Raw genomic sequence first — 25,760 nt, forward strand, 5'->3', positions numbered from 1 at the left:
TAATTAATACAAACCTGAGTTTTCATGTCTGCAACTGCAATAGTGTTAATGACATGCTGTGAATATTAGTTAAATCCTCTATATTGCTATTTTGAATGCAGCAAAATGTCTAGTGCTGCTTGTAAAATGTATTGAAGATTGGTAAATTTTGACTTTGAACCCTTCTCACAGATACGGGAGGCCAGATCCACTGCTGCAGAGGGAGTGTGACATCTGTGTGACCCTGCGTATGGCCTCTGTCCAGTATGTGCACACCCAGCGCTTCCAGGCCGAGGTGGTGGCTTTCATCCAGCATTTTACTCAGCTCCAAGATGTCTTGGGGCGGCAGAGAGCAGCAATTGAGGGACAAACAGTATGTCTGGGCCTTTTTTCTATTCTTTCCCAGCCTGTTTTTTCCAGTTGAAATGCAATATATAATTTACGTTAATGCATCATCTCAAATGAGTTGAAATGGTGGGAGGTTTTAGAGTTTTGGTGTTGGTAGAGATTTCTCAGGCTCATCTTGTAGTCAATCAGGAGACCTTAGGACCATTCTGCTGCTGTTTGAAAGTGCAGAATACCAAATTTGCACATTACTTAAAACTTTGGCACCTGGATTCTGCAGGATGTGCTGGACAAAAAGGGTCAAGGCGTTATCTTGTCTTATTCTCCACTGTCCACCAGATATAATAATACCTGACTTAGGAGAGCCAAGTGAGAAGTTCTGTTCCACTCAGGTGTCTGTCTCTGATTAGTTTGATGGCTGGTAGGCTGAGAAAATCAGAACTTCTGCATGGTAGAGTGTATCAATATAGAGATTATAGAGCAAGATTGAATATATCAATATAGAGAATATAGAGCATGATAGAGTATATCAAGACAGAGTATATCAATACTCTACATAATAGAGTATATAGGGCATGATAGAATGTTTCAATAGTCAGGACAGCCATAGACCACATGACCTAATGTGGGAGTAATTAATGTAGTCAGTAGTCTTCATTTAATAGAAGCTTCTCATAATTGAAGGAAAGACACTGAATATTTGGATATTAAAATGCTTCATTGTGCACTAGGTGGGAAGTTTGAATCTGATTTTGAAACATCTGTTCTAAATGATGGGGTTTTGCTTTTTGTAAATAATTTTTCTTAAGTAATTTGTTATATAGTGAGTTGGGTAGTGTCTGTTCTACCTCTTAGTTCAGGGGTGAAAGGATGTGTTACTCCTGAGGGCTGCACCTGTTGCACAGGTTTTTCCTGTTTGCATCATATACTTTTTTAATGAGCCTTTATTCTCTGCCTAAAACAAGAGTTTGAGGGAGTTTTTTTGGTTGCTTTGTTGTTGTTTTTGTTTGGTATAAACTCTTACCTTATCTTAATTTTGTAAATCAAGGGGTCATGATCCTGAGTTCAGTACTCATCAGTGGGAAATAATCACCTGCTTTCTGCAATTTTTGTAATTACTTTTTAAAATGTATTTTTGCTCTTCCCAGGTGAGAGATAAAGCCCAGCGAGCTTCCCGAGTTCTTCTTGATATTGAAGCTGGGGCTCCTGTTCTGCTTATACCTGAGAGCTCCAAGTCTAAGAGTCTTATTGTAGCTAATCTGGGAAAACTGAAAGTGAAGAACAGATTCCTGTTTGCAGGAGCGTCGGGTACCTTTTCATTAAAGAACAAGGTAGGAACATTACTTCTTAATTTAGCAGTTTGTAGTTTTGCTAGTTTTTATGCATTTTATTTCTAAATCAAAATTGTAAATGATTCTTGCATTTTACTTTATATATTGACTTTATATTTCTGGTAATGAGAGTCTGTGGCAGCATGCTGGCAGATCTTACGGATTTGCCTTGCTGTTGATTGTGCTGTGCTGCCCTTCCTGCCTTGGGCTTATTGTCTGAGGCATTGGGGCAGAGGGGAGACTGAACTGAGTGTTTTGAGAGAATGGAGGGAAGAAAGGAGGCTGAACTTGCTCCAGCTGCTCTGGTGAGGAAGCAGGACCCAGCTGGGTACACACCCCAATGTTGGGACCAGGACGGGCTTTCAGCTCACCCTGTTTGGTAACTCCAGCTCTTTACCACTCACCATATCCACAGTGTGAGTGGCAGAAAACAGGGGTCTGTGTTGGCTGAGACTTGTTCAAATGCACTGGAGAATAGAATTGGGTTTATTTTATTTTTGTGCTCTTGGTGAAACTGAGTGTGTGTAGTTGCTTTGATGAGGTGAAACCTTGGGAAAGGTTTCCAGTGTTTGCACACGTGGCAAGGCACAGGACAGGAGTAGCTGAGGCTGCTCTTGAGAGATGCAGCCACAAAATTTGAGCTAAGGAAGATCCATCTTGGATGGCTTTCTATATCTAACCTATTCAGCAAAGTAAGGAGTTGTCTGGGAACCCCCTAATTCCATTTTGAAGGAATTAGAAGTTAGATGGACTAAATTGCTGCAGTGGTTTTGTGGTGTGTCAGTTGCCTTGATCTGACTTGTACCTACCTGTGTTTTTGCTGTAAGGAACTAGTGGACTGTGATGTTGAGTTGTTTCCTGTGCTGTAGTGTGTTGATGTAAGTAAAGGTTCGTAAGCAGTAGACTCCTAAATTGATGTTATAAATTAAAGAAAGTGTGCACAATAATTTTATTTCAGCCTAAAAATACTGTGTTTTGTAGCACTGTAGAAATGTAGGTGTTTGAAATGGGATTAGGTGGGGTTTGGCTTTTTTTTTGTTGCTTTTGTTTTCATTTTTCCTCTGTCCTATGTTTATTTTTGAGGATCGGATTTTACAAGGCAATGCATACAAGGATCCTGTTTTATTTGAGGTATTTCACATCTTTATAGCAGTGTTCAGGTGCTCCTCATTCATTCTAAAAAAGAGAAAATATTCTTCTGGAATTTAGCACTTTAAAACATTACTTCATTTATTAAAAATTATGTTCCCATTCTAAAGATTTTGCTGCATTCTATTAGAACTGGATGTAAATTTTTTGTGGTGTGCTCTTTATGCATGTCTGAGGAGCTGCTAATTTGGATTTAATTGCACATATTTATAGATTTATAGATGATGTGATGATTTTCCTTTGCATGTACTTTTTAGTCTTGTCTTTACAGTATGAAGTTAATGTCATCAATTTTTTTTTTCTTGAAATCCTTGATTATGATTGCAATTAATTTTTCCAATTTTTTTCTAATATTTAAAAACCATGTAAGGCAAGAAAATATTAACAATTAAAACCAGAAAGGGAAGTTTATGGTAGGGATTGATGTGACATCAGAAGCTGGATTCAGAAGGAAGGTGGGAAATGATAGTAACAATACAGGAGCCAGGGGCAAAGTGAGCAATATTGGAATAACGGGTGAGTAAATCACTAAAGATGATTGCTGCCTGCATGTGGGGCATGAGGTTAATTAACTGAAGTCAGGACAGATGAATCCCAAAATGAACTTTGGAGTATACAGGTGGTATGTAGATCTCTTCCACCAGACATATCACAGGGTGGTTGGGGCCACTCCATCACAGAAGGCTATCAGATTGGTCATGCAGGATTTTTGGGAAAAGAAATTCCTAATGTTTATGTGACTCTTCCTAGGGAGAGTTGTAGGTTTTTGATGCAAGACAGCTCATGGATTTCCACTGGATATGTGGTGGTGGGGAGATGTCTAAAATGTTTTACATCAATATAAATGAGCTTTTCTTTTTTCACCTGTGAGGAATTTACCACTAAGTGTAGGGATTTATCCAACCTTAAACTGCAGGAGAATTTTGGGACACATTTTGGTGTGACAACTGAAGTATTTGAAGTGCATAAAATGTGCATGTTTGGAAGTGTTAGTTCACATACTCTAATAAGATATGAAGTTGCTGACATGATCTTGCAAAAATAATGGCATATGTTATTTTCATCACCTGAAAAACAGCTTTAAATATTTAGTAGTCTTTATTCTGCAGAAATGTTTAATATCTTGACAGTTTTACCCCTCCATTTTGATATGAATTTCATTTACATGACAGTGTTTGTGTTTTATGCAAAACCCTCTGCTTTTGAATTAGTTTCTCACTGACAAGATTCCACAGCTTTTTGGGGAAGGTTGCTGAAGTGAACTTTTTTACAAAGAAAATGTTCTCATCTGCTGTTAAGGCTATAGGAGAAAAGTTTGGCCATCTTTCTACAGCAGAAGATACTGGCATTCCAGTAACATACTTAATTTTGACAGGAATTTGTTGCAGCTTGAACCTTGGTGCATTGGTTCCTTACAATTGAAATTAAAAATCTAATGTTAATTACAAAATTTCTCTCATTAGCAGGATTCAGTTCAGTTTTCCTCTCCTTTGGGAACCCCAAAACATAGCATGAAGAAGACAAGTGCTGATGAGTCCAAAGTAGCAATGGAAGGATTAGTCATGAAAAAATCATCAGGAACAAACATTTCTAGGCTGAAGAATGAACCTACAGTGAGCACATCGAGTAAGCAGCAAGGGCAGCCGTCAAAGCTGCCTGTTGTCCCAAACCCTGAGAGCCCAGGTATGTGAGAGCAGTTGAAATTCCATGGTGCTTCTTTTGTCCTGTGAAATAGTACAGTGACATATTGCTTATATCTTACGTGACACTGAAAAAGTATTAGGCTCTGGGTCTGAAGATTGTAGATTGGAGAAGAAATGACTTCTGGGTCTGAAGATTGCAGACTGGAGAAGAAATTATTTCTGAGCTTTAAGGCTGATTTTTGCAGCGTAAAGGCTTAGGGAGTTGTAGTTCAGTTTCTGGAAGAGCAGTCCTGCAAATTGGGTGTGTTTTGAGATGCGTATTGCAGATATACAAGGAGTGTACTTGGACTCCTAATAAAGAATTTACATTTACCTGCAAATGAGCTTGGTATCTGGTAGTTACAGATATTGATAAATACGAATAAAAGAAAATTAAAAATTGAATAAAATTGAGACTAAATTAAATTTCATTTTAAAAGTAAGTTGCATTAGTTTTGTACAGATTCTATTTTTCTTCCTTAATGTGTTATCTCCTGTGCACTTGCAGAGGATCACATCTGCCTCTTAGACTGCATTGTGGTTGATCTGCAGGACATGGATATCTTTGCTGCCGAAAGATACGAGAGAGAGTATTCCAAGGCTGTGGAAGATACCAGTGTGGATTTGAGCTTTCCATCCTACTTGGTGAGGCAGACAGGAGGGAGCCTGCTCACAGAACCCTTCAGACTGAAGTTAAAAGTAGAGAGAAACTTGGACAAGTGAGTTTAAACAGGGTTGCCTTATGCTGTCACCTACAGCAGTGTTTTAAATGCCTTTTGTTGTATCCTAAAGGTTTTGCCCTGCTGTGTTGGAGCTCCTGGAAATGCTGAGGTTTCCCCTTTGTTGCAGGGAGCTGAGTCACGCCGTCGCAGACATTTCAATCCACGGCAGCCTGTCCTCAGTGCACTGCTCTCTGGATCTGAACAAGTACAAACTGATCCGTGGGCTGCTGGAGAACAACCTTGGGGAGCCCATTGAGGAATTCATGCGTCCCTATGACTTGCAGGATCCAAGAATTCTTGTAAGGATCTATGTGCAGCTGAAATTCTCTTGAAATGTCTGGGGGGGGTTGCTGATTTTGCTGATGACAGCAATATTTTAAGTACAAAGAAGCTCTAGACCATTTTCTAGTGTGAAAATGGATTAATGGTCATTTTATTTTCAAGGTAAAGGCCACACTGTTGTGAAATGTTACATTTCCCCAGTAATGGTTAATGAAACTCTTTGGAAAAGAAGGACACCACACAAAAACTGTTTGCATTTTTCTGAAATACAGTTTAATTCAGAGATGAAAGTTAAACAGATGCTCTGAAAAAGAATGTTGGTGTTTTCCACTTTCAGACAGTTTTGAGCGGAGAAGTGTATACTTCCATGTCATTCCTCATTGACATGGTTAATGTGAGCCTGGAACTGATGGATCCAAAGGGGAAAGATGGATGCAGCTCTTTAGCCAGGTATGAATGTTCTTCTCTTACTGAATACCTTATCCTAAATACTGTGCTTATATTGAGAGATACAGGACAAGAATTGAAATAATATGTGGAATTACAGTTTAATAATGCAGTGAAATGGAATTTCTTAATTAGAGTCCAAACTGAGAGTTTGAGCTGCTCTGAAAGATGAAAGGGAATAACACTGTTCAAACGATACCGTCTGTCTTTCCAGTTGTCCTTGAAATAACAATCCAGTGATCAGTTGACTTGCCCAAGAGAAACAGTATTTTAATTAAGAAGGTGATATGAGGGAGGGTTTAAAAAAGCAGATTTCTGCTGTGTTGGCTTGTTGGGGTGTTTTTAATCCAGAAGGGTTTTCATCAGTGGAAGATATTATTACATGTAGTATAGACCTATTTTCTATCCCTGTGACATGGGATATGATTGTAGTTGTTTTAGAAAATACCTAAATGAAAGATTTCAGCAGTGTGCTGTACTTGTAAAATAAATTACTCCAAGGAATAAATAAACTGTAAGTCTCTTCAGTGTGTTGTTTTGCTTCTTATTCTCCCAGGTTTGATTTTAAGAAATCCAAGTTGCTTTTTGAAAGCTCTTCAAATGGAACAAAGTCTGTAAATCTGGTCTCTCATTCCATGATGGCCTTTGACACTCGTTATGCTGGACAGAAATATGCTACAGGCCCCCCAAATGTCTTCAGTTGCATCTTTCAGTCATCAAAGAACACCAGTAGCCCGGGAGCAATCCAGATTGAATTGCATTTCAGGTTGGTAATTCTGGGATTTGTTTGTTTTTAATAATGACATAATCAGGACTGTCCTGGTTTTAATACACCTGTTATTATTGTAAATAAACTTGCTGGCTTTGTATTTCAATCTGATGACTTTTTGGGGTGATCAGTGGTACGTGATAGATTGAAATCTGCAGTTACTCATTCTCTGGAAGTTGTTGGATTTTTTTCTTTTCAGTTGTTGCAGTAAAATTTAGGTTTGAATGTATAATGGATCAGATGAAGGTTTGAAATACTATTAAAATCACTAGCGCTTAAAGCTTGATAAGTCTGGCCTATCACATGTGTGCATAAAACCAGTTTGTAGAATTTTTACTGTAAGTTGCACAAAAGCTGTTTCCCAGCAGGTGTCACATGTGGTTTTCTGAGAGCATCAAATACAGACAGAAGTGGCACCTCTTTCAAAAACAATCTCTGTATTCTCTTCTGTGTTCTATCCTACCCTGTTTGTTTTTTCTTATCTGTTTTGATCTAATTTAGTGTTGAAATTGGGAATATAAAGAATAATGTCAGTATTTACCTTCTCAGCATGGTGTTTTTCTGAGGAATGTTAACTAACAAAAAAGAGGGTGAACTGAGATGACTAGAGATGTTACTTTCACTTCTGATCAGATTTGCTGACCAAGCTCAGCTTTCTCACTCTCATATAATTATGATGCCCTCTGAAACAGTTGCAGGAATAATGTAGAAAAAAATTGTGGATTATTTTAGTCCAGTAGAGAATTTTGAAGATATTTGTTCATAAAAACCAACCAAAGAAACTTGGCAACTGAGAGAAATTTTTTTTAAGATTTGGATGCTGCATTGCGGTTTTAGGTACCTAAAAAAATGTGTTCAGAAAGAAACCAACATTTCAATTTGAATATAACTAAAATGGGATTTACTAAAAGATAAACCCTAAAAAAACCCAGATGGTTTTCACAGAACTGTTGAGTCAGTAGGTGCCTAGATTAGACACAGTTAGTGAGTTTGCAAGGTACAGCCTAATCTGGTTTGTGAGTGAGAGTTTCAGAAATCTTCTTCCCAAGCGTTGTGCTTTTAAATTTCAGCCACAGCAGCATGTGGTCTGTTTTTAGTGGTGAGAGCATCCTTGGCAGTAGATGTAAGGGTTGGCAGAACTCAGTGATAGTGTTGTACTGGCTGGTGCCTCTTGAAATATCCTGGAGAGCCAGGGAGGGTTATAGGCTTTTGCTGTTGGAAGCAGCTCAGGCAGAGGCTGCTCCCCGCTAAGGCACCACAGTTCTTTGGAGATTTTATAGTTCACAGTGTGCTGGATTGAAAATTGCTTCATGATATTTAAGTACTTAGATGATTTTCCAGTTAGCATGATCAAATGTAACTGGTATTCCAGATCATGAAGCCAAACACTTTATCCCTCCTAGCCAGACCTTCAGGACGGGATGCTGGGGGCTCAGGCAGGCTGACATTTTTTCTGAATGACAGAGCAGCTTCCTGTGCTGCAAAATGCTGTCAGGGTGTGAGAGGAAATTCATGCTGTACCTCTTACCTTGGAGCTGGTCTGAGTTTCACACACAGAATGTTAGGTTTGATACCCAACAGACATAAAATGATAATAAAAAGTTTCAAAATTTGAAATTTTGCAAATTAATATTGATAATGTAAGTGTGTTAAAGGAGCTTTTATAAATTTCCTGTTACGTAGTTTTTCAGTTCATCTCCTGTACCATTATGGCTTAGAATTTGTGCGGTTAAGATGTGTTGGGTTTCTGTGGGTACAGCAAATTGTTGAATTTCAATCCGTTTAAATATATATATGTGTGTGTATATATATATGTATGTATGTGTATTTTAAAGGCCAGACACTCTGTAAACTAAGTGTATCCCTATAAAATGCCACATAATTCTTACTAGATACCGACAGTATTTAGCATGATTTTAAATATCTGTAGGTTGTAAAGTTCACCTGTGTGCTTCTCTCTTCTTAAAAGGTCTACTAAGGATTCCTCCAGTTTCACAGTTGTTCTGAACAATCTTCGTGTCTTCCTGATATTTGACTGGTTGTTACTGGTTCATGACTTTTTATATACTCCTGGAGATACCAAAAAGCGGGAAAATCCCCATTCATCCCGGCAGCGAACCTGCATCAGTGACACAACTGTAGTTCCCAAAACTGTGAAAAGTGGAGTAGTTACCAAACGTTCCTCGCTCCCTGTGACAGCAGAAAAGCAGCTGGAAGTCAAGGTCAATGTGACAGGTAAACGTGCTCTTCTCTAGTGCTTTTGCAGGAGTTTTTCTCATTAAAAGCCATGTGCTGGTGTAAAACCAGGTCTGTTAAAGGAAATCAAGAAACCTGCTGCAAATGCTGAAAGTAGCTTAATGATATTGCCAACTGCCCTGTTTATTATTTGTCATTTTGTTTGGTTAAGGAACTGAATTTGTGGTTGTTGAAGACATATCCTGCTTCGATACCAACGCAATTATTCTGAAGGGAACAACTGTTCTCACTTACAAGCCCAAGTTGTTAGATCGTCCTTTCTCTGGCAGTTTGTTTGGCATTGAGGTAAGAAAAATAAATTTGCTTCTGTAAAACATCTAAAATTAGAGGAGTTTGTGAAGATACTTTACTATAAATGTATAGACACAAAAGGAATAGTCCACAGATGCTTTTTGAAGTTTGTTAGTTTCTCACCAAATGGTCTCATTTTACAGCAGTTTTAGGAACAGTTTTTATTGTTTCTGTTAAAACATTGTAAGACTTGACTGCAACCTCAGAATATTGCTAGTTCTTGCCAGGCCTGTTCTCTCAATTCGTAATTTTTTAAAAATAATTTGCAACTTTTAGGTGTTTTCATGCCGGTTAGGAAATGAGCAAGAGACTGCACTGTCAATTATCGATCCAGTACAGATTCATATGGAACTTATTGGGAATTCTTCCTACCCAAGTGGTTCAGGACTGCTGGATGCTTTCAATAGTGAAGATTTTCCCCCTATTCTAGAGGTAATGTTAAAGGCCTGAATAAAATGATATGCAGTAGAGAATACTAGCAGAGATATTTTTATGCCCAAGGATTTAATAGAAGACTTTCGAATGCATGAGAAGAGAATAAGGCAATTTTTTCCTGAAAAGGAAAAGAAACAAGCATGCAGAAAATGCTCTTAGTGGTAATGAAAGAGTGATTTCTGGGATATGTTACAGAGTTTAATAGTGGGGGAAAGAAGTAGGCTGATTATGTAGGCATGTTAGATAGTTACTAATATCTGAAAGAAAAAGATACTTTTCTGTATTTTCTGTTTCTACTTGTTAGGACATATTAGAGAGGAATTATATTTAGAGACTTTTTTTACCATTATATCAAAGTAAAACTTCTTTTCCCTGAAAAGTAATGCTGTTGGTTGTTGGTAAATTATAACAACTTCGATAATTTTATTATTGGATCTTTAAAACAGCATGGTGATCAGATTTTAACCCTAAATTTTGTCTTCTTTGGGAAAAGCTTCATTAATATCTAAAGTATGTAAGAAGAATGTGTAGAAAAAGGCAAGTGAATCTTATATTTTAATTTTTCATTTAGATTCATTTGCAAGCACTGGATATCAGACTGTCCTACAATGATGTTCAACTCTTTTTGGCGATTGCAAAGTCAATTCCCCAACAGACAAGTGCAGCTCTGCCTGACTCGGCTGCCTCAAGTGCTGGGAATGCTGCTGATGCCTCCAGTTCAGCACTGGAAAATGAGGCTTCCTTGGCACATGAAACCAGAGATGGATCCAAACGTGTGCTGGATCCTGTTCTTGGTATGTTTTTCACTGTTGGAGTGAAGCCCTTTTTTATATCTAAAGGAGGTTTCTACAAGGTGAAGCTAATCTGTATGCTTAACACAAAAGATGTTGATACCGTCATGGTGTAAGACCCTTTGTTGGTTAGAGCTGTTTAATGATGGCATTGTCTTGATGATATTATAAAAAATGTAAAAGCAGTGTTGAATCATGTGCTTTTTCTACATACAGATACATACAGATGTATCTTGATTCTAGAAATGAAAACAAATAGATAACTGTCAAGGATTTATGCGTGGTTAACTGTTCATTCCAGAGGTCCAGCTGGCTCGCCTCCAGGAGCTGGGATTCAGTATGGAAGATTGTCGTAAAGCTCTTTTGATCTGCCAAGGTAACATCAGATATTCTCAGCAGGGGCTTGCACACTGTTCACCTTACCTTAATTGCAACTGAGTAAAGCCTGTAGACTGTCAGGTGGCGATGCACAAGCCCTGTTTCTTTCTTTAGAATGTCTTTGGCTCTGTGTTGGCCTGTAATCTTAAACATTCTTCTTCCTGTTCTGCTACTGCGTAAAATCCACCCTGCAAGGATTCTTCCTACCCTTGGGATGTCATGTGTGGGGTGCTTGAGTATATTTTTGTTTGGGAGTTTTAGTTGTGTTCAGGTTGGTAATTTTTTATGGTGGGCCAATTTCTCGCTATTATCCATCTCTTCCTCTTGAGAGCATGTGTTTTCATCTCTCCCTTTTAAAATCGTATTTCTCTATTTCTATGTGCAGTACATGAAAAGAAGACAAGGCTTTAACACAAGTGATTCTTTTCCTTTAGCACTATCATGCTTCCTACCTTACCTATAGGCATGCATAATGTTACAGATTTTTATTACTTTTGCAAACTTCAAAATACATTTCTTACTCTTAGGAAATACCAATGTCTTTATATTCTTCTCATATTTATGTTACAAAATAGAGCATATTCAAGGTACTGTTGAGAATATTTTCTTAAGAGAGAGGGAATTAGTTTTCTTCTATATGTTTTTTACTAAGTACGTTTCATTGAGAAAGTAGATGATGATTGCTTGGTTGTTTGCTTTCATCTAAGGTGACTTGAAAAAAGCAGCAAGTTGGCTGTTTAAGAATGCTGAACCTCTGAAATCAGTTTCCCAGACCTCTTCTGGTCGAGATAGCCAGGGGATTGTGCCTCTCCAGTTCATCTCTGGGGTGGAAATAAAGGCAGAAAGTGTTTGCATCTGCTTTATAGATGACTGCATGGACTGTGATGTTCCCCTGGCTGAATTAACCTTTTCACGTGAGTTTTTGGTTCTGCCTTGTATAAAATGACTGTCAGTTCTGGGTGTGTTCAGCACCATGCTCTTGTTTGTCAGGACTTGTCAAATTTCAACTGACAGTGTCTTGGTGGTGGTTATGGGGGATTTTGGGGGTTCTTTTTTCTTTAGTTCTCTTTGGTTTAAGTTTTGGTTTTAAGATTACAGTCTTTGTAGGGTTAAGATTTTGGTTTCCCTTTTTGACATTACATAACAAATGGAATCTGTCCTGAGCAGAATCCTAGGGAGGCTCTGTATTGTAAGGTGTGGCTATCTGCAAATGTTATTTGAAGAGTATTATGATAGGCTTTTTTTACCATTTCAGTTTAAAAGACAAGACAAAACCTTCCATTGCTTACTTGACAGTTCACAAAATCAGGAAGCTTGATTGTTTTGCATTAGTTTAAATGTCACATGGGTTTTTTTCCCCCAGGTTTGAATTTTCTCCAACATTTGAGAACCAGCCCTGAAGGTTACGCTCATTTTACCCTGTCTGGAGATTATTACAACCGTGAGCTTTCAGGTGAAATACCTGGGGAGTTGTTGTCTTCTTATTTAAATTTAGGAAACAGCCTTTCCTACTACAGGAAATGCCTTTAAGGGAATGGGGAAAGGTTGACTTTTGGGACTCTGTGTGTGTGAGACTGTGATCCTAGACAAGATACCCTGATTTGAGATCAGTTGGAGGAATGTGGAAAGTAGAGATTTTGCTGATATGAAAGTAGCACTCAAGTTTTCAGATGGAATTGCATAGAAAGGTTATTCACCAAAACAACACTTTTACAACAAGCTGTCTCTGCATTCTTGTCTCTCTTCTCTTTGACTGTTTGGTGCATTCAGTTGATTACGTTTTTCAGGAAGGAAAAGCATGTGAGGGCAGGTGATTAGGCTGAAGACAAAGGATTAACATAAGAAGACAATCACAATTTATATTTTAGATGTTAAAAACCAAGTTAGGCCTCAATGATACTGACAAAAGAAGTAATCTAGTTGTGTGGGGTTTTTTAACTGAGAAACTAAATTTTCTGTTACATAATTGGTGACAAGCACTCAGAAATTATCTGTCAATAACAAGGTAAATTTTTTGTTTTTAAAAAATACTTTGTTTTTAAAAATATGTAGGGTGGTTTTTTTTAAAAGCTTCTAGATCTTTATCCTTTGAGATACTGAATAATAGCCAGCTTACGTATAATTGTGTGAAAGTCATTGTCGAAGCTGTTTGAGAGAACTTAATTCCAGCTAGCTTAAATATAGAGCGGTAATTGCCTTCTAGTGCTTTAATTGGAATTAAGATATTTCTGCAAGACCCTACATATGGTATACATGGTCTAAATGGAGGAGCTGGACCAAATTTGTAATAGGTATTAAATTAAATCCATAGGTTTGCAACTTCATCTTGAACACAGATTAAAAGTAAAGGATCTAATTATTAGAGTTTCATTATTATATATGTAAAGAGCATTCCAGTGTGGCCTCCATGTGTGTAGCAGAGGTCATGGTTTGTGTTTCTCTCAGGCTGGGAGCCATTTATTGAGCCGTGGCCGTGTTCAGTGTCTTGGCAACAGCAAGCTTCAAGCCGCCTCCACCCTTCCCGCCTGAAGCTGGAAGTGAAGGCCAATCCACGCCTGGATATAAACATCACCTCTGTTCTCATAGGTATGTGGGAATATTCCCTGAGAGCAGCACTCTACAGTCTGGTTTTCACTACTGAAAATGACAGATATCTCTAGTTAAACTGTTGGCATCCTGTGGAGGGAGTGGGATCGGCTCAAGTCCCTCCACACTTCCCAGGATACTGTACCAGGTGTGTGTTTAGGTAGCCCGTGTTCTATCAGATGTTGTGAAAGTGTAAAGACATGAGCTGCATATTTTAGAGGCTAGTAGGAATTCTTTCTCTGGTCATATGAATTCTATCAAATTTGTATGTTATTTGAAATTTATTTTTAATCAGAAACAGGCTTTCATCTAAAGCTTTCCATACTTCACAGGGCTTAAAAATATTTTGATAAGCTCATCATTTTTCAGTACATTGACAGATGTAGTGGGTAGCTACTCATTTCAGTTCTTCAGTTTCTGAGCACCTGAGCTGTCAGTTCCCACCTCTGGAAACCAAAATATTTTGTTCATCATTAGCTCCAATTTCATGTGAGCTTCTGTGTTGTGGAGCTCTAATTGTGTGCATTTCCCAGGAATATTGTTGCTCATTCAGAATTATTTGGTGGACACAGTAAAGAAAATGTCAACAGCTGAGATTGCAGATATAACAAAAAAACCTGCCTTGGTCTCCTTTGTCCCCCAAGGAGAACCTGGGGGGTTGGCAGAAAGAGGGGAGCCAAGGTGGCAGGAGAAGAAGCAAATCAATGATTCTGAAGATTATGCTTTTTAAAACCAGTGATGACAAGTGGTGAGGCTGTGTGCCAGAGGACTCAATTAATGTCTTGATACTTAGGCAGGAATGTGCATGTGCCTCTTAAAAGAAGCAACCCCAAAACCCTAGGAAGTGCTTCTGACATGAAAATATCTAAGGTTAATTGTCTCGGCAGGTAGAGCTCTTAGATTGATACAGGAGTATCAAGAACATGAAATTCCACTGAAAGCTTTTTTTAAAAATAAAATCTTTGGGATATATTTGTTTTTTAAGACATTGCTGTGATTTTATGAGCTGTTGTTTGTCTTTAACTTACGTAAGTGACTCACAGAAAAAGCAGTGAAGTATAACTTCTACCATTAAAGTGGAGTAACTTGAGTGTGATGAATTTAACACACTTTTCAATTATTTCGTTTACTGCCACCTTGGAGACACTGTCTGTGCTTACATTCCTCTAGAGCAATACACATGTACCAAGCAGTCCTGGATGGAAGATTACTGTAAACAGGACAAAGAAGTGAATGTAATCAGCTCAGAAGACTGGTCGGGTTCTTCGGTGGATCCCCCATGTTTTGGGCAGAGTATGTTGGTCATTAATCACACTTTATTTGAAACAGTCTTGACACACATGGTCATCTGTCTAATGTATTACAAACATAAGTATTTTGGCTTCCCAGCATACAGTGATTTGTTAGAGATATTTGGCAAAAAAAAAAAAAAAAGACAAAAAAGCTGTTTCTGTTCAATTATATTCAGTTCTTTCAAAACAAAAAGCTTTCTGGCTGCTTAGCTTTGAGTAAGAGCTTTGTACTGCTAGTTCTGCTTCCTTTCTGTCTGCCACTCTCAGTTAATGAGTGACTCTCATGTCAAGGATTAAATCAGAGTGTTGAGTTTAGGCTGTGTGCAGTTCAGAGAGGATCTTTTTCTTTCTGTACCTCAAAGACCTAAATAACTGAGTTTCTCTAAAAAAATGCTGTTTTCTTTGTGAAATAATCGCCTGAGTAATAGTTCTTGACATGTGGCAGGTCTTTTCATCCTTTTTTCTCCCAGAGTTCCTTCTAGAAGGAATTTTAACAATTCAAATGCCAGCTTAGTGCAAGCAAATGGGTAGAGACTCATAATTGCATGATGTATATCTTCCCTTATGCATGCAGGGGAAAATCTACCTGTATTTGTATGGGTTTTCTTACCTGCTAACTTTGTCTTTCCTGTCTGCCAGGCCTTCCTCTTGTCTACCTTAGAACTAGGAGTACAGCCAGTTTGACTAACCTAGAGCATCAGATCTATGCTAGAGGTACTGTACAGCACACAGACACCAAAAGGTGCTTTTTTTCTTTGAAAGGCTCTTGCACAATAAATACTGTGCTGTATGTGGGACTTGCTGGTGGATTGGCCTCTATATTTAAAAATAATCAAAACCCAAAAAACCCTCAAGCCAAATAACATAACAGCTACTTTTCTTTTAGGCTGCTAAATTTAGTATTTTGTCCTGTCATTCTCTGGGTCCTTCAGGAAAGAATGGAGAAATGTAACCCCATGTAGGAGAACTGTCTTTGTGAGGAAGGTTATGTGAATTGTTGACTGTTCAGTGTCTCTTTTCTAGAGGGAAAGTACAGTGTGATTAAAAATAGCATAGTAATATCACAGTATTTAATTTATATTCTAAAAATATCCACCATTATGTTCAATATACATATTTATGCCTAATTTAGCATATTTAGGTACTTAAAACTTTCAGATGCCTTCAGAAGAACAGGCTGTTTTCAGTAAGCTTTAGGAAGTAAAGCATTCCTAATAAATAATTTGTTAATTTGTTTGGGTTCTATTTGACAGGATAGGTTTTGGGCAAAACCATGCAGTATGAAGTAAGATTTTTCAATTTTTGACATTATGGAAGACAAACAGCACACTTGATAAATACATAGCCCTGCAAAAAAGTTAGTGGATGGGAGAAGAGAGAGCTCTCTGGAAATCTACATCTGTTGCCTGTTCGAGTGCCCCTTAGAAATATTTTCTCTGAGTTAAAAAAAACAAAACAACAAAATGGAAAATTTTGGATTTATGTTTCTGAAGTATTTTTCTGTTGGTTTTTTTCCCCCCCAAAAATCAACCGAACAGCGAAACATCTAATATTTATTGCTTGGCTTTTAGTAGGGGTTGCAGCTAAATTACTAAATTAATTATGAAAAAATCCTCCTGGTAATGATAGCCTTTTTTTTTCAGGCAGTAGTCTCAAAACTCAACTTCTACATTTCTTTTGAAAATCAGGCCATAGTCCCAAAAATTCTTTTTTAAAAGTCTCCAAAGATAAATTGGCAATCGATTAAACACCAGAGTAAAAGTTCATTTGGCTTCTGGTCTAATTTTGTAGAACCTGGGCTAGCCAAAAAATGATATAAAGTGAAACTCAACACTTAGAACATGTATTTGCTTTTGGCAAAAATCAGAGCTTTGATTTTCAAAGATTTCATCTTCTTGCTATTTAATTGGAAAGAACTTTCTCTGTAAGCTTTAAGTCTCCGTGGACAACATGAGAGTACATAGGAGTTTGTTGGTTTGGAAGAAAGTTGTCTGTTGTCATCAGTAGCTCCTTCAAAACTTTCCTGCCCTCCCCACATCACCCCTCCTTGCCTCTGGAAACCTTTTGGAGTGACTTCAGGTCTGGGAAAGAGATTTCTGTCTTACCTTTTCTTTAAGCAGCTGATTTGTTGTGTGTGCCTTCTTTCCACTTCTCTTATACCAAAGATGTGTGTATTGAGGTAGCAGCCATTTATATTCCTTTTTAAGTAAATTACTGGACTCGGACAGGGGTTTTTCTCTGTCCAAACACAGTAAGTATTTTCACAGATTTCATGCACTGCAGTGTGGAAGATGAGAGTAACACTTGTGCCTGTTAGAAATTTGTGCTTGGAAAAAGGCAAGCATGGGAGGTGAAGTATCGTCTTCTGGCATATTGCTGTCCCAACAGATTAACAAAACCAGATTGCCTTTGGTTGCTCTCAAATGATGTTCCGTATTTTAGTAGGCTTTATCCTGTATTGGAAAATATTTCTACTTGTTCAGGCTTTGAGAATAAAAGTCCCATTTAAAGGGGGTACTGGCTAACCTGTTACCTTTAATGTAACTGTATTTGTTACATTAAATGCAGCATAAATCTTAATTTTAAGTGAATGTGTCTTTAGTATTTCATGAGCATTTGGATGTATATAAAAGATTACTCATCATGCTTGGGGTTTTAGTTAGGTTTTCTACGTGTTAGGTGTAACTGGAGGCATAGTATTTTACAAGACTTGATAAAAACAAACAAAAGAACATGTAGATTAAGTTCAGTTCCAAGGCGGGGTTGATGTAGGGGAAGAATGTCTGTTTGCTTTGTACCATTCCTGTAGTAATTACTAGTTGTGAAAACTTTGTAAGTAATCTGGATGTCCTGTTTCTTTGTTTTTCTTTAGTTAGAGCAGGTTGTGGTTCTCCAGTCATTGTATCTCATCCCACATTAACATCTGATGAATGAATTTCTCATGCGCATTCAGACAAGTCTCTGTTCTGTTTTGTAGCTGAAATGAAGACCCCAAAACGCAGGCAGCCGTTTGTCCCCTTTGCTCTGAGGAATCACACTGGGTGCACTCTCTGGTTTGCCACCCTGACTACGACCCCAACCCGGTAAGCAGCTCTTGGGGGATCACTTCAGACGTATTTGTCTGGCACCTCTTCCATGTGAGCCAGACCCTGTTGTTTTCAGTGCTTTTGTTTTGCAGAGACCTGTAGGCAACTCCCAGTTTTACTCAGTTAAGAGCCTTTTCTTTGACGCTGAGATAGTTTTATTATTAAACAAAAGATTTTGTTTTTCAAGAGACCCAGCAGAGTGTGGAAACCAGTCACATACGTTCATGGTGTGATTGTGTTCATTGCAGGACTAACTTGAAGTAGTCAACTTGAAGTAGTCAGTTTGTAAAATGCTGTGATTCTCTTCACAGGGCTGCCCTATCTCACAGTGGGAGTCCAGGTGTTGTTCCTGAGGAAAATGGGACGTTGCTGGATGATGCCCATAACGTCAGTGAATGGCAAGAGGTTATCACTGGGGAAGAGGTTCCATTTGAGTTTGAAGCCAGAGGAAAACTCAGACACAGGTGAAGGGACCAGGCCATGAGATGTTCTGACAGTCTCGTGTATGGAACACACAGGTTCATAGTTGTGAGGGCACTGGCAGGTGTCACATTAGAAGTGGATTTCTTCAAAATCTCCTGTTAATGTTTAGTGTTTATTTTTAATACTCTTGTATAGAGTGAAATTATAATTTCTCTGGTAAAGCAGCAACTGTTGCTATTGGTGGAAGCTATTCCTTTATCTGAGTTGGATCATTATAAGCTTTTAGAAGGACTTGGGGGTCTCAGTTACAAATCAATGTCCTTTATTTTAAAGGACTGTTGGGGCAGTGTTGGTTGTTATCAAAGGTAAGAACTAGAGCTTGTTAACAAATGTGTAGCACGCTTTTTTTTTTTTTTTGTGATATAGTTATGTGTCTGTGTGTACCTTTGGGAAGGTGCAGTAATTAGACATAAAATCAGGTCCATCTATCCGTGAAATGGAAAAACTTGAGACTTTTTAATGCTTCAGTGAGATTCTTTTATGAGAATCCAGAGGATGTTTGTGGTTTGAACTGTTTGGTGTTTACTCTGTATAACAATGCTTAATAGTAATTTAACTTGATCTAACCTGGTAGACACACACATGATCTAAGGATTCATCAGTTGCAAGTGAGAGTAAATGGCTGGGAAGAAGTGAGTCCAGTGTCTGTAGACAAAGTTGGAACATTTTTCCGATATGCTGCACCAGATAAGAACTCCTCCTCTTCTACTGTAAGTTCTGATTTTGAGTGTTTTAAAAGAATATGTCATGTAAGAGTAATGATGTCTGCAAGATTTTAATCTCAAAGCATCTGTTGTATGAGATTGTCCTCCTTCCAGTTAGCCTGGGTTGGGAGAGCTTGGAGATGCTGGGTTCCTAACTGGCAATACTGTGTAACCAAACCACAGCCAGAGCAGTCATCAGTTAATCTGTCCTTGGCAGGCAGAGCTTCCAGTGACAGAATGAATGTATTAGTGACAGGCCATGCGCTCGTGGAGACTGAGCTTTAAATCAACGCAGCATTTCAGCAGCTACTTTTATTTCTTTTATTGCAAGAATGCTTTTCATGTATTTAATTTGCTTAAAATAAACAACACTGGCAATTTCCTGTAAGCCTGGAGATTGTTTTTGAAGTATGTGGCTCTGTAGACAAAATACACTTGTCATGAAGGGAAAATGCAGTTGTAATAATCAGCAGGCTGGCATTTGGTGGAGGCTCACTGATAAAAATGGTCTTGTGGATTTCAAGACTAGCTAAGTTCAGAGACTAGCTACTGAGACTAGCTAGTTGTTGAGCACTGGACAAATAGGAGGTTGAGATCTTCTTGATATAAAACAGAATTAAATTTGATTTGATACTGCTGACAAGAGCCAGTGGTCTCTTACTTGAATTGTTTCTGAGTTTTTATATTGAAGCATAAAAAGGATCATCTCTCTGTCACTTGAATGTTGAAGGAAAAGGATGCAAATTAATGAGAATTGCTGTCCAGCAACATTTCCTGTAGAATTTTTCTTTACAACAAAACCTCCTTAAGCTTCATTTCTTTGCAAAGCAGTATTACAAACAGGCTTTGCTAATCTAGTTCTGATGTGATTCCAAGTTGCACTGAAGATCAGAAACACAATGTGATGAAAGTTTATTCTTCTGTAGTAAAGTTTTGTATTAGAGCTGAGAGCAGTATCTTAAAAGTTTAACTTCTTTAACCTTCTTGTTTACTTTCCTCCCAGCTTGGAAGCCCAATAAGTAGAACAAACATAATACATCCACAAGTCTACGTGAGTATATATTTTCATTTTTTTGAGAGCTACTTAAGTAAGAGTAGGGTAACTCTACAAGTGAGCTGGCTTTTCCATCCTTCTAGAACCTTTTCAATAGAAAGGAAACAAAATTTAGGCAAACAAAATGCACTTTCAAATCAGAACAAATACTTATGACTTACCATTCCTCACCAGTATAAATGTTTGAAAAATGGGTCTTAAATTCTAATATGTGAATTCTAGCATGTAAATGCATATTAAATGTTGTTTTCAGGATCAAAGTGGCCATGGCTTTGTGTAATGTACAAGGTAAAACACCACAGTAGAAGGGCAGCTGTGAGTGAAGAAAGCATGAATATTTTAAGAAAGCTCTACCTTATTTTTCAGTTTTGACAGATAGAAGTGATGAGTGATCGGTAATTTTATGAGTCTTAGACTTCAAACTACATGGATTTATTAAATAATATAATAGAAAGAGGATGTGTAAAGTTCACCTCTTAGGATCTATATTGCTCTTATTTGAACTTGCATCATTTTGAGAAACGTAACAGAGTTAGTGATGTGTGGAATTGCTTTTTCATAATTTTACTGTTCTTTGAGGAGGAGGTACAGGATTATAAAGCACCATTATGAAACTATTTATACCCCTTATGAGTTGCACATGGTTGGATTCAGTTGGCAAATTTTTCTCCAGCAGTTAGTGCTTCATAAGGGAGGTGTCCCTCTTCTAGATATATTCATTACCTGAGCTTTTTAATGCTTTTAAATATCTTCCAGTTTTCTTCATTGCCTCCAGTTCGTGTGGTGTTTGAAGTTACCATGGAGGGGAGCGCCCGGAAGGTGATAACAGTGCGCTCAGCCTTGATGGTGAAGAACAAGCTGGAATCTCCAATGGAACTGCGACTGGACAGTCCTTCTGCCCCTGACAGTAAGTGCTGTAAACTCCTGTGACCCATGTTCCTATAGCAGTCCCTATATACTGTGGGGAGTTCAGCTTCCTCCCCAGGAAGATTCACCACCATCTGTAATGTTTCATACCAGAATAGACCTCCCTGGACAGGAAATGGGTCAGGTTAAGAAGAAAACAGTCAGCAAGGTGAACTAGAGAGCCCAGTAGGATTTTTTGTTGCTGTTCAGATAAACAGGGAAAGCTGACATTCTGTAAAGACTAAAACTTATTTCTGTATGTAGCAAAGTTGTCTCTTACAGCAGCAGTCTGGAAGGTTTTGCTGTTACCATGCAAAGGTTTAGAGTAGAAATGTAATGATATGCTGATAATGTACCCAGAATGTTTGTAGAACGAGGTTTTTTGAAACAAGCGTTTTCACTAAAGAATTGGAATACCAACAAGTTTTTAGGCTGTTTCAGATTTACACACTGACATTAGTCTGCTGCCAGATTGTTAATAGAGCTGAAAATACCAGGTTGGTGTTTGAAACATGAATAAAGCAGGAAGTGATTTATATTAAAATTAAACGTGTTGCATTAAAAATTTGAGACTTACTACTTCAAAATTTTACTGTTTTCAGTAAAGGGGCCTCTTTTAATATGTGTGATTTCTTCTCTGGTTGCAGAGCCTGTAGTCCTTCCAGCAGTTATGCCAGGAGATTCCTTTGCTATTCCATTACATCTCACATCCTGGCGTTTGCAAGCCAGGCCCAAAGGAATGGGAGTGTTCTTCTGTAAGGCTCCGATTCACTGGACTAACGTCCAGAAGGCAGCAGAGGTATGCAGCAGCAAGAGGGAGTGTCATTCCATGGAGTCCGAAAACAGCCGGTTTTTCAGGTAATTAAAGCCCAGTTCTTCTTCTGTAAGCTCTGATAAATGAAATCCTGTGAAAGTAAATAACAGGAAAGAGAATGCTTAGAGATGAAAGCTGCTGCAGTTTAGTGGGATGTTTTATTGGATCTGGAGTGAAGCAGTGAAGTGTAGCTGCTCTGTTTCTGCAGGGCTCCTGGAAGCCCTTCTGATAGTGCTGTTAAACCTCTGAGAATATAAAGCACACTATGAATATTTATTGTAAAAAAAAGAGAAAGTTAGAAAATAGAATGTGAACTTACATTAAATTAACTACTCTGTCTCACTGAGGGTAATGAGGGGTTTGCCAAAAGAGTGTTCACAAATACTTACTCTTTATCCTCAATGTCCTGTGCTCGGTTCTGAGGCCAAAAATTCTCTGCATAGTGAGGACTTAATGGAATTTTGTAGTTTTCTGATATGATTGCTTTAGGGTTGCTCTGAATTTAGGAAATACTAGGATAGGGATTATGAAGTTGTGTCAGGAAATGACCTTTGCACACCATATGGTTACTGCTCTATGTCAGTTTCATAGTTCATTTCCTAATACACTGTTTTTGAATGTATCACAGGGAGGAAAATAAACTAATTATTTAAAATGAAAGTTTACCAACTCAATTTTTTACCTTAACTAATGAAAAACTGAAGTGTCAAGTGGTTAGAGCAAAGATATATCTACTGGGAAGAAGGACACATTCAGCATTTATGTTTAAGTACATGATTATAGTTTACTTCAATAGTTAAAAATCTGTTTTTAATAGTAGTAGTAAAGAACATGCTTTTGCAAGTTTATGAAAGTTGGTTTTAAAGGTGGCAGTCTCTAATAGCCATTTTCTGTTAGGTCTCTAAATAGACCAGTTTTTGGGGAACTAAATTAAGTCTTCGATTAAAATCAGAAAACTCATGTTGTCTTAACGTCAGACATAAATACAAAGTACCTTATAATGAGCTGCAAAGTGATTATGTGGAGAACAACTCTAAATACTGTTTTTCTCATCAATCCTGAAGTTAGAGCATCTTTGAGGACTTAGTGCAATATGGAAAGACAGGGTTTAATTATTGTGTCAAATTCATTGACTTCTCATGTATGTTGGCATTCCCAGGTTTTGTGTGGCTATAAAGAAAGAAAATTACCCAGATTACATGCCTTCCAGCATATTCTCTGACAGTGCTAAGCAGATTTTCAGGCAGCCTGGGCATACCATTTATCTCCTGCCAACGGTGGTAATCTGCAACCTGCTGCCTTGTGAGCTGGAATTCTACGTGAAGGGTTTGCCCATCAGTGGGACACTGAAGCCTGGCAAAGAGGCTGCCTTGCACACGGCTGACACAGCCCAGAACATTGAGCTTGGTAAGGCTCTTGCTCAGGGACCATTTGCTGCTCCTCTCTGTACCTCCAGGGAACTTGTTTCTGCAAGGAACTATGGCACAGAATGGAAAAATGGAAAAATAGAAAGCATTTAAATGATGGTTTCATTGGGTTGCAGGGCTTCTTATTTTTAGTAACGAAGTGTACACACTGGAAAAAAACCAACCCAATACTGCCATCATTCCCCCAAATCTGTCAGCTGTCACTTAGGATGTTCCTTGGTCAGCTCTGGTTTTCCTGAGAGTGGAAACTGGAGAGAACAGTGGTAAAGAGGGGAATAAATCAAATAAGTTCCTAATGTTTTGGGTGGTTTTGCTCTTTTCTTTCTGACAGAAATAATTGGTGTTGAGAGTATGTATGGAGTTATTCAACACTGGTTAGACCTGTAATGCCTGAAGCAATAATTAGCCCTAATCAGGGTCCCTTACAGAACTTGTTTTGCTGTTTGTGACTTAAATTGAGGCATTTCTTCATGAGGTCAGAGTTTACCATAATGGGTATATTTAAAAGTTGATCAGGGTGAGCTCCATGAAATATTCAGGAAGATCAAGTTACATGAAACACCAACTTCAGTGCTTATCAAAAACTCATGTTTGTGTGGGTGATGTTTTATTTTGCTCTGCTTTGTTTTGTTTCATAGGGGTATTGCTAGAAAACTTCCCAATCTGCAAAGAGCTGTTGATTCCTCCTGGGACACAAAACTACATGGTGCGGATGCGATTGTACGATGTCAATAAGCGGCTGCTAAATCTGACCATACGGATTGTGTGTCGTGCTGAGGGCTCTCTAAAAATACTAATTTCAGCTCCATATTGGTTAATCAACAAAACAGGCAAGTTTTGTTGTAACGAAGTGGGAAATAAGGTTTTCCTGTAGTATTTTGATTTGCTTTCTGGCCAAATAAAGCTTTTAAACACTATTTAAGAGGAATAAAGGTTGCAGGAATTTATATTTTTAATAGTGCCAGCAGCTACTGTTTGATGCATGTTACAGGAGATAACTTAGCCATTGGGTTGCTGTATTACAGATTTTCAAACATGAGCTATTGTACCTCTAAATAAATCAATATAGATTAGATCACTGTTAAAATTTGTGGTTTTCGAAGACCGAGATACCTTGAGAAGGCAACGGGTCTGAATTGCAGTGAGTCTGTGTGAACTTCCACTGGCACTTTCAGGTCTGCATGGGCCAGTCTCATGATCTGCAGCTGTGAGCAGCTGTTTTAAGCAGGTTAGATGGAAAACTAGATGCACAGTAATGCACAGTAATGGCTAATACTACAACAAAAATATTTTGGGTTGTTCCTTAATTTGAAATTTTTACCATTCTCATGTTAATTTGTACAAAGGTGATGTGTAGTTTAACACTCTTTTCTTCTGTGTTTACTTAAAGGATTGCCACTTATCTTCAGACAAGATAATGCAAAAACAGATGCGGCTGGTCAATTCGAAGAGCATGAGCTTGCTAGAAGTCTCAGCCCACTGCTGTTCTGTTATGCTGATAAAGAACAACCAAACTTGTAAGTAAGAAGGGCAATCAGGAGGAACCTTACAAAGATGAAAATATTAAGATGACCTCTTAAATTATTAAGTTTTTTAATACTGTATTGAGCATATTGGATTCTTAGACATTTCCTACTGAAAGCTGCTTGGTTAGCCAATTCTGTTGTGTCTCAATTTATTTCAAATTTTTTTGTTTTAAATTTCAAAGATAAAGGACACACAAATGCTGTCATGATTAATCAGTCTGGAAATTGCCAAGCTTTTTACAGGACATGGCCATTGACACCTTACTAATGTGTTGAAAGGGTTTATAGCAGACATGCAGAATGAGTCGCTCAGTAAGAGATTTATCATGGCTTCAAATGTTTTTATATCCAGACACAGATGTTCTTTTTCTATCTGGGCATGTGTTTGATCACCAGCATCATGTTGCTACCTGATCCTTCATTTAAATTAGTAAATCTTTGTGTTTTCTTCTTACCCTTAGTTGCACAATGAGGGTTGGAAAAGGAATCCATCCTGAAGGCATGCCTGGCTGGTGCCAGGGTTTCTCCCTGGATGGTGGGAGTGGTGTCAGAGCCCTTAAGGTGATCCAGCATGGAAACCGGCCAGGCCTCATCTATAACATTGGTAGGTGCTGATGGGAACATCTGAAAATCCTGTGGAACTCTTGGTGAGATACAATGTCAGTGACACCAGAAACAGAACAATTGCAGCAGAGAAACATATCTTCTTAAAGGCATTTGAGGGTCCAGAGAAAATCATCAAACAAAAGATAGTATTCTAAGTAATTTTATATATTTGTTGTAAATTTTATTAGCTTAAAAATTAGTTTGCAGTTCTTTTTAATTTTACGTTTCATCGAGTGTTAATAACTACATTGTCAAACTGTTCTGTCTGCTTCTGTGTTTTTATTCCCCTTATATGTTAATTCCAAGTGCATTTTAAATCCCATGACATTACTCTGATTAATTTGAGTGTCTGTGTACTGTAACTGGTCAGCCATGTGCTGTGTCTGTGGGTTTTGCTTAGCAGTGTTTGCAGAGGCTGG

At 38.1% G+C, this 25,760-nt stretch overlaps 1 protein-coding gene across 6 annotated transcripts in view; it reads left to right on the forward strand.

Moving 5' to 3' along the window:
• The window catches only part of VPS13D (vacuolar protein sorting 13 homolog D), a 94,653-nt gene that overhangs the window by 18,456 nt on the left and 50,437 nt on the right, over positions 1-25,760 (forward strand). For 3 of the 6 annotated variants that reach the window (XM_017735033.1, XM_017735034.1, XM_017735036.1), the window contains exons 23-49: positions 172-352; positions 1,473-1,655; positions 4,268-4,487; positions 4,995-5,205; positions 5,336-5,507; positions 5,828-5,940; positions 6,494-6,703; positions 8,676-8,941; positions 9,114-9,247; positions 9,530-9,685; positions 10,260-10,482; positions 10,781-10,855; positions 11,565-11,771; positions 12,221-12,310; positions 13,303-13,443; positions 14,614-14,736; positions 15,375-15,449; positions 17,713-17,818; positions 18,133-18,285; positions 18,879-19,014; positions 20,012-20,059; positions 20,819-20,969; positions 21,616-21,826; positions 22,942-23,189; positions 23,848-24,039; positions 24,600-24,726; positions 25,197-25,339. In XM_017735033.1, coding sequence (XP_017590522.1) covers positions 172-352; positions 1,473-1,655; positions 4,268-4,487; positions 4,995-5,205; positions 5,336-5,507; positions 5,828-5,940; positions 6,494-6,703; positions 8,676-8,941; positions 9,114-9,247; positions 9,530-9,685; positions 10,260-10,482; positions 10,781-10,855; positions 11,565-11,771; positions 12,221-12,310; positions 13,303-13,443; positions 14,614-14,736; positions 15,375-15,449; positions 17,713-17,818; positions 18,133-18,285; positions 18,879-19,014; positions 20,012-20,059; positions 20,819-20,969; positions 21,616-21,826; positions 22,942-23,189; positions 23,848-24,039; positions 24,600-24,726; positions 25,197-25,339 — 4,295 coding nt within the window. The remainder of the gene's footprint in view (positions 1-171; positions 353-1,472; positions 1,656-4,267; positions 4,488-4,994; positions 5,206-5,335; positions 5,508-5,827; positions 5,941-6,493; positions 6,704-8,675; positions 8,942-9,113; positions 9,248-9,529; positions 9,686-10,259; positions 10,483-10,780; positions 10,856-11,564; positions 11,772-12,220; positions 12,311-13,302; positions 13,444-14,613; positions 14,737-15,374; positions 15,450-17,712; positions 17,819-18,132; positions 18,286-18,878; positions 19,015-20,011; positions 20,060-20,818; positions 20,970-21,615; positions 21,827-22,941; positions 23,190-23,847; positions 24,040-24,599; positions 24,727-25,196; positions 25,340-25,760) is intronic. The other 3 variants (XM_008634258.2, XM_017735035.1, XM_008634259.2) reach the window with 3 other exon arrangements.

This window comes from Corvus brachyrhynchos, unplaced genomic scaffold, assembly GCF_000691975.1.
Source record: "Corvus brachyrhynchos isolate BGI_N302 unplaced genomic scaffold, ASM69197v1 scaffold395, whole genome shotgun sequence".
Classification (NCBI taxonomy): domain Eukaryota; kingdom Metazoa; phylum Chordata; class Aves; order Passeriformes; family Corvidae; genus Corvus; species Corvus brachyrhynchos.